Source organism: Pinus tabuliformis, chromosome 5_2 (assembly GCF_031772625.1).
Source record: "Pinus tabuliformis cultivar Carrire ecotype Pingquan chromosome 5_2, CPIR1, whole genome shotgun sequence".
Taxonomy (NCBI): domain Eukaryota; kingdom Viridiplantae; phylum Streptophyta; class Pinopsida; order Pinales; family Pinaceae; genus Pinus; species Pinus tabuliformis.
The window spans coordinates 222,364,877-222,373,921 of record NC_142306.1 but is presented as its reverse complement, the minus strand read 5'-3'; the positions used below and the strand labels follow the sequence as shown (position 1 = coordinate 222,373,921).

General features: G+C 40.7%; 2 protein-coding genes across 2 annotated transcripts; both read left to right on the top strand.

Moving 5' to 3' along the window:
- The first annotated feature begins 4,188 nt into the window (after window positions 1-4,188).
- On the top strand, window positions 4,189-4,824 carry LOC149158347 (uncharacterized). Its single transcript, XM_089433955.1, has one exon. The coding sequence runs from the start codon at window positions 4,189-4,191 to the stop codon at window positions 4,822-4,824; it is 636 nt and encodes a 211-aa protein (XP_089290081.1).
- A 2,549-nt stretch (window positions 4,825-7,373) lies between these two features.
- Window positions 7,374-8,060, top strand: LOC149158346 (uncharacterized). The gene has a single exon (XM_089433954.1). It carries the CDS (start codon window positions 7,374-7,376, stop codon window positions 8,058-8,060), a length of 687 nt encoding a protein of 228 aa, XP_089290080.1.
- The last annotated feature ends 985 nt before the right edge of the window (window positions 8,061-9,045 follow it).

Genomic DNA, 9,045 nt, shown 5'->3' with positions numbered 1-9,045 from the left:
ATCCATTCCTTTCAAAAGCATCCATGAGGTGGGTCTTCTCATGATCAAAATGATCATGATATAAAATGCACATAGCCTTGGTTGCTAGAGTGTTGACAACCCTGATTTTCTGAGCAGGATGATGGTGAGAGTTGGCATTAAGGTAATTTTTTGTGTGGGTTTTCTTACGATAGACCTCATGAGATATTGAGCCATCTGGGTTCTCTTGATTAGGATGTCAAGAAATGGAGGGATGCCATTCTCTTCCACTTACATTGTAAACTTGATAGAATTAGATTTATTGTTAAGGTGCTTTAGGAAAATATCTAATTGCTCCATCATGCTTAGGAAATCCAAACCACTGAGAAGCAACATTTCCAAACAAGAATATATTTCTCTCAAAACCGTAAACCAAAACCCTAATATTGTGGTCTTGAAAGTTGACAAATGTGGTGGACTATTATAATGAACACAATGGATTACAATGAAAATATGCTAGACCACTTGACCAATAGTGGTTATTACATTAAATTAAAATAGAATCCCATAAGAAATATCTCGAAAGATTTTAATAAGTTCATAAAATTGAGCAAAGAGCAAAACATTAAAAATATTATTGAAACCAGTCCCTACACCCCTAGGATTTATGGAGCCCCAGAAATTCACAAAGAAGGTATCCCCATAAGACCCATTGTCAACACCACTGGAGGTCCCACTTACTGTTTCATGAGATATCTTGCTAAAAATCCTAAGCCCATGTTGGGGAACACTAGTTCCTTTGTCAAAGATTCCAATCACTTCATCAATGAGATCAAATAGATAAAACTAGACCAACATGATGTCTTGGTGAGTTTTGATGTAAAAGCGTTATATAGTAACATTCACATAGATGAAGCCATGGATGTGATCCATAAATTCATTGATCCTAACACGGCTAAATTAGTAGAAGTTTGTCTAAAATCAACCTTTTTCAGTTTTAAAGATGATATAGATGAGTATACTTGCAGTGTGGCTATGCGATCACCTCCTTCTCGCATCATTGCTAATCTATTTATGCAACATTTTGAATCTAAAGCCATTAAGTCTTCCCTATTTAAGCCTAAGCTTTGGAAGAGATTTGTCGATGGCACTTATATCATTTGGCCTCATGGAAAAGAAAAAATAGACATATTCCTGAAGCACCTTAATAGTCAATCTAATTCTATCAAGTTTACAATGGAAATGGAAGAGAATGACATCCTTCCCTTTCTTGACATCCTAATCAAGAGAAACCAATATGGCTCAATATCTCACCAGGTCTATCATAAGAAAACCCACACAGAACATTACCTTGATGCCAACTTTCACCATCATTTTATTCGGAAACTCGTGGTTCTCAACACTCTATCAACTAGGGCTATGTTCATTTTGATCAGGAGAAGAACCAACTCATGGATGTTGTTGAAAAGAATGGATATAGAAGACACTAACGAATCAGAGATTTCAAGAAGGCAGAGAATCCTAAAAACAAACAACCAATGGATGATTGTGTGCTAAGGTCCACATTCCCTACATATTGGGCACCACTGATAAAAAAAATTATATTTTAAAGAAAAAAAATATACCACCTTCAAACCCATGAACACCATCAAAATATGTATAAAATGAGTAAAAGATCCTATTGATCCTAAATACCACAAAGCGGTTTATTTGTTTCCCTGTTCTTGTGGAAAAACCTACATTGCCAAGACTAGTTGAACAATCTTAACTAGGATTCAAGAGCATGTCACTGACATTCAACATAATCATTCCAAAGCCTCACCTTTGGCTGAGCACTCTAGTAAAACTAATCATCACATTCGTATCAAAAACTCTTGGGTTGTGGCCAATACTGATCATTATTACCATAGGAAATTTAGAGAATCTATCAAAATAAGAAAACACCCTAACAACCTTAACCACGATGATGGTTGGAAAATAAGTGATAATTGGATTCCAACTCTAACTACGGATTCCACCTTCTCCTAGATGCTCCATGCTCTATTATCACTTTATTTGGTCTCCATGGTCTTCCTTATAGTATACCAACACTAAAATTGATTAAAATATTTTAATGAAAACAAAAATCAAGAATGAATTAATTTATACTTTCAACTTTAATTTATTTTAATTTTAACTAAGACTTTAGTTAACTTAATCTCAGTCAATATATTCTAAAATTAATATATATATATATATATATATAAGTAAGACGTTGTAACATTATTAACAAGATATTTTTAATATTCAGATTGAGTGGGACGAGGTGATCACTGGTCCGCAACGCTCAGTCCTGCAACCAAACCCTAGATGCAGCACTCCATCAACACCCTCGGGGGGGGGATCGACCCCCCCAGCCTTCGACCCCTTCGTTTTCGGCAGCCTCCCTCCTGAGCCTCCCTTTACCTCATCTGCTACCCAATCTAGGGACAAAGGCAAAGCTCCGGCGGTAAACTATACCTCGACAGCCAACCGACCTACGGCTAAGAGAAGCGTCCCAAACCAAAGCAGAGCAACAGGATCAACCCCCTGCAAACCGATATCGAAGGAAACTCCCTCATTAATCATCAAAGACCCATGGATCGAAGAATACAGAGATCACATGAGCAAACATGCCCTAATCTGTCGCTTCATGGGAGTGAGACTCAATGAAAAAGCTCTCTGCTGGTGGATAAACCAGAAATGGAAGCCTAAAGGGAACTATGAACTACAGTTAGGAGCAAGGAATTTTTTCACGGTCATCTTCACCCACAGGGAGGACAGAGATCACACTTTCTAAGGAGTCCCATACTTCTACAACTCAGCAGGACTCTACATAACGTACTAGAACCCAAACTTTGTCCCAGAGCAAGAAGACTTCACAAAAGTTCCAGTCTAGCTTAGGCTATGCTCCTTGCCGGTGGACTATTGGAATAAGCGGATCCTGGAAGCCATCGGGAACAAGCTGGGTGTCTTCATCAAATCTTCAGATCTCACATCTCAAGGTAAATACACTGCCTATGCTAGAATCTATGTTTATATTGATGTCTCAGGACCTCTCCCAAGTCAGATTGCTCTGATCCACAAAGGTATTCAGTGGAAGCAGTCCATCGACTATCAAAATATTCCTTTTAGATGCAGGAAATGCCGACAGCACAGACATCTCAGTCATGGGTGCCCCCTAAATCAACCCCCACCTCAACCCCAAATAGACAGAGCAGACAACCCATCCCCAGATTACATCCCTATTACCAGGAAGAGAAAAAAGCAAAAAGGGGAAAATCCTCTGAAAAACCCCTCCAACCCAATCCTCACCCATCAAAATAGCTTTGAAGTTCTAGGCAACCAGGATCCATTCGAAAACCCTCTGAAATCCCAAGCCCCCCCGGCTCAAGATCCACCCGGGCAGCCTCAACCATCTAACCCTTCAACCATCTCCATCCCTTGCTCGGACCATCCCCAAACTGAGGAACAACCTCAAATCCCGCAGCCCAACTCAGACCACAGCGATACAAGCTTCGATCCTCTGCATACCCCTCCCTGCACAGAAATTCAGCCAAATCGGATGCCCTCAACTGCTCCTATCAGTCCCCTGGAAGAAATTCTGGGTGACCTGGATCTCCAGGAGGTCACCGAGCAATGGTCCAAACAGGGTGTGAATGCCATTCCCCAGGAACACTTGGAGAAAATTGAAATGGCATACCTGCAGTTAGAATACCTGAATCAGAATGCAGCTAAAAAGGAATGGGGAGACAACAGCCAAAAAGGCATCCAAGCAAACCTAGACCTGGACCAATACAAGCTGAAAGGTCCAGGAAGAAAACGGGGGAGAAAATCGACAAAGCAACAAATACAAGAACTAGGTAGGTGCCTAATCAATGAAGGAAAGATTAGGGCTCTGGTCCTAGCCACACCGAAGATTTCTCAATGAAGATAACAACATGAAATATCATAGGGATAAATGGCACCTCCAAAAGATGAATCCTTAAAAACCGTCTCTTCACGCAATCTCTAGACCTGGTCTTACTAAAAGAATCCAAATGCTCAGCCAACGGCATAGAAACACTCAAGAAACTAGTTGCAAAAGGCTTTCAATGCACAAGCATAGAAGCCATTGGGTAAGCAGGAGGGCTCCTAATATTTTGGAACAAAAACAAGTTTTTTATGCAGAATGATCTGTCCACTAAGCATTCACTATCAGTGATCTTCAACATGCCAGATTCACAACAAATGATATGCATCACCAATGTGTATGGACCTCAGCAAATTCAGGAGAAGCTCAAGATGCTGGAAGACTTGAACGAAATCAGACAACACCATGGTGCCAACCACTGGATCCTAGGTGGAAATTTCAACATAATCACCAACCTAGCGGAGAAGAAAGGGGGCCTAAGAAGATTAGATAAAGATGTGGAAGCTTTCAGTACCTTCATAGCAGCATCTAAACTCATTGATGTTCCCACAACCAATGTTCTACACACATGGAATAATAAGCAAGGGGGAAATAGACAGGTTGCATCGAGGCTTGATAGGCTCCTCATATCAGAGTCCATCATGCTCCAGAATCTAGACATGGAAGCCAACATTCTACCCATTGGGGGATCAGATCACTGGCCAGTACAGCTACACTTCACCAATATGATCAAGCCCCAAAATCGGCCTTTCAGGTTCGAACGATTCTGGATAGATCACCCAACCTTCATGCAAAATATACAAAGTTGGTGGACCCAAACCTCTGTAAAGAGCGACAACATTATGTACATATTTCAGCAAAAGCTCAAGAGCATTAAGACAAAGCTCAAATGCTGGAACAACAACACATTTGGTAACATTTTTCAAGCCAAATAAGAGCTCAAGGAAAAAATGGCGGGCCTCCAACAATCAATGATCAAGGACGAGCCTAATGAGGACATGTTAGCTTAGGAATCAAACCTCCAAAAGCAATGGAAAGACAGACTTTAAGACAAGAGGAGCTGCTATGGAAACAAAAATCATGGGTGTAGTGGCTAAAGCATGGGGAACGAGACACAAGCTTCTTCCATAAATCAACCATTTAGCACAGAGCCAAAAACCGTATTCTATCCCTCAAAAAAGATGATGGTGCTAAGGTCTCAACCAGAGAGAAAATAGGATCAGAACTAAATTTATACTTCCGGTCGTTGCTCTCTGAGCCTAATCAAGATAGAACCCAAGCTATCAACAAAATCATTAGTGTTATTCCCCCCTTAGTAACGGAGGAGCAAAACTTCTTCTCTTAAGAGAGTTCATTGAGCAGGAGATTGAAGATGTCATCTTCACCATGGCCTCTGACAAAGCCCCTGGACCAGACGGCTTTATAATTGAATTCTTCAAAGCTTGCTGGCACATCATCAAAGTAGACCTTTTCAATCTGATAAAGAACTTCCACAGAATCAAGAGAGTGCTCAGCCATCAATGCTACCTTCCTCACCCTCATCCCCAAATCGGATCATGCTGACTCTCCCGACAAATTTAGACCTATAGCCCTTTGCAATGTCATATATAAAATCGTCTCAAAATTGATGGCCAACAGACTTAAACCCATCCTTCCCTCAATCATTTCTCATGAACAGTCTGGATATTTTGAAGGAAGACATATAACTGACAACATCATTCTCAACCAGGAGGTGTTGCATTCTATAAGAACTCAAAATATCCCAGGCATGCTCATTCAACTTGACCTCTCCAAGGCCTTTGACAAAATCAGCTGGACATACATCAGAGAAATCCTTCAGGCTTTTGGCTTTAGTCAGATCTGGATAAAATGAATAATGGAAATGGTCTCAGGAGCATTCTTCTCAATCATGCTGAACGGAGGCCGCTTACAACGATTCCGCCCATCCAAAGGCATACATCAAGGGGATCCTTTGTCACATTTTCTTTTTGTCATCATGGCAGAGGGCCTCAAACGATCCCTATCCGAAGCACTCCAAACAAATCAGCTCAAAGGCATCAAAGCTACGCATCAAGGACCCACAGTAACGCATCAGCAATTTGTCGATGATACAATGCTTATGGGAACCCCCATAGTGAAGGAAGCTTGAACCTTCAACAAGGTGCTAAGTACTTTCACGGAAGCCTCAGGTATGGAGATCAATCTAACTAAATCCAAATTATTTTTCTTCAACACTTCTATCCCTGTGTAGAGAAATCTCAGCAAAATTCTCAAGATTCAGAGGAACTCCCTTCCAACCAAATACCTCGGCATACCACTTTCAGAATACGCCCTCAAAGCTGCAAATTGGGAAGATCTCCTCAACAAAATGAAATCCAGATTAAGCAACTGGACTCATCGAGCCCTAAACATGGCCAACAGACTGGTACTGGTCAAATCAATGCTTCAAACAATGTTGTCCTACATGCTCTCAACCCTTGCAGCACCCAAATCAGTCTACAAATCCATTCGGAACAACCAGCGGTCCTTCCTCTAGAATGGATATTCAAAGAAGCGCAAATGGGCCCTCTTCAAGTGGATAGACATATGCAAACCAAAGCTGGCAGGAAGACTGGGCCTAAGAGATCCTGAAATCCTAAGCGAGGCTATTGCAGCAAAAATATGGTGGAGATGGGTGGAGAATCCTAATTCCCTATGGGGCACCTTGTGGAAGGAAAAGTACACAAATCAAATACAGGACAAAGACCTCATCAGGCTCACAAGTGGCACTCAAGGCTCTCCCCTCTAGAACAAAGTATGGGAGAATCGACACATTGCTCAGTAGCACTGCTTCTGGGAAGTGCACCAAGGCAACACTGCCCTCTTTTGGGAGGATGCTTGGCAGCAACTCCCCCCTCTGGACCACCCAGATTGGACTACACTCAAAAATGACATGCAAGAGGTAGGGCTAAAAAAGGTAGCAGATTATTGGCAACCCCAAACAGTGACCACCACTTGGCAAAAATGGCTAACCAAAGATCAATGGCCAACACATGACCACAATGGAAACATAGAAAAACTCCTACAACAGCTAGAACAGTGCAGGATCGTTACCTCAACTAGAGAAGACATCCTGTGATGGGGAAAAAATTCTAAAGGAACTTTCAAACTAAAGGAATCCTACAGAATCATCATTGCTTCACTAGATTGGCAACCGGACCCCAGATGGCACACCCTCTGGACCAGAGGCAATTGGCCCAAAATAACCTTGATCTCCTGGCTGGTCATGCACAACAGAGCGCTCACCTGGAACAATCTATAGTGACAGGGCTTCATCAGACCCTCTCGATGCGCCCTTTGTGAGAATGATAATGAAATGCTCAACCACATTCTCAATACATGCCCCACCGCCTGCGTGCTATGGGATGATATGGCTTTTGTCTTCAGGAAAACCGACAGAAACAGAGATTCGATCTGCCTTACCTTGAGCAATTGGTGATCAACCATGTCCACCAATAATCTGATCAATAGGGCATGGAACCTCATTCCGGGAGCCGTGGTCTGGATCCTCTGGAAAGAGCGCAATGCTCGAATCTTTAAGAACTCTGCGATGTCAGTGGATAGGTTAATGGAAAAATCGAGGCAGTTAATAACAGAAACGATCCACGCCATGGACATAACGCAGCAAGAGGGGAACTTGTCACCAAAGGATCAAAGGATTGTCCAAATCCTCAATCTCAGAGCCCGGACCAATCCCACAGGCAGGAACCAGACCACACAAGCGATGAAGCAGGACAAATGGGGAACACCGCCATTTCCAGCGTTCAAACTAAACTTCGATGGCACGTCAAAGCAAAACCTGGGAAAAGCAGGATACGGCGGAGCAATCAGGGACCATATGGGGAACATCCAGCTCATCTACCATGAAAATCTTGGAAATAACACCAAAAATGCTGCAGAACTGATTGCTCTCATCAAAGGCATCACCCTGGTTGACCATTACAAATTCCTACCCCTGATAGTGGAAGAAGACTCGGAGATAGTCATCAAGATGACGAGGAAACTTCAAAAACATGCAAGTGGACAAGATCACACCCAGCTAGAGGCACTCGGCAATCCTGAAGGATCTGCAAGCCCATATCAACAACATTCAAGGCATTACCTTTCAAGCAGTCAGAAGAACTGCAAATAAGCTGGCCGACACCATAGCCAATACGGGCGTTCAGTCCAACAATGAAGACTATTACATCCTCTGGCAAGAACTGAAGGAGGGGGAACTCAGAGAGAAATACCACACCATAAACAAGGTAGACCAGCAAGCTTATCAAATTCCAGGCTCCTTTGATTCTTCCACATATCCATCCACTAACAATTATACAAGCTACAAGCGACCCGCTCAAAGAAAGAAAAGGAGAGAGTGAGAGCAGAGACTAGACCATCTCAGTTATTCAAAGGCAGACACAGGGAGGTCCCATCGACTCCCACTCCGTATCATGTATTCTACTGTATTTTATTAATATAAAGTCTTGCTGAACCTTACAAAAAAACAAGATATTTTTAATGATGATTAATAAATAAAACTATATATTTTCATAATTCTCAATTTGATTCAAACATAATTAAAGATTAAAATTTTATTCAAGTTAATCATTAAATTCATTTTTAAAATTAATAAGAATTAATTAGTGATGCTTATAATAATTAGTCTATAATCATTATTAAATATAGGTTTTAATTATTTTTTATTTTTAATCATGCAATTATAGCTAAAAATAATTCATAAAACTCATTAAACTGAATTGTCAATATTAAAATTTAATCATTAAATTCATTTGAATCATGAAATTAATAAAAAATAATTAATTATGCAGAAAATAATTAGTTAGTTTATAATCATTAATAATATTACGTTCTAATTAATATTTATTTTTAATCATTCAACTAAAAACTAAAAATACAATTGTCAAAAAAGTTAATATTCTTTAGAAGAGAACTATAACTAAAAGTCATTACCAAAATTAATAATTAAAACTGAAACTGAATCACATTATTATCAAACTTGTCAGCTCCATTCATTCCCATCAAAACCCTCTCCTTTATTTATTAACCCTATTTCTCCATCATCCTCAGGAAAGCCAAACCACCAAGAAGCAACATTTCCAAACAAGAATATCTTG

Excerpts from the sequence above, each read along its gene's own strand:
- LOC149158347 (XM_089433955.1), top strand. The coding sequence starts at position 4,189 with ATGCCAGATTCACAACAAATGATATGCATCACCAATGTGTATGGACCT.
- LOC149158346 (XM_089433954.1), top strand. The coding sequence starts at position 7,374 with ATGTCCACCAATAATCTGATCAATAGGGCATGGAACCTCATTCCGGGA.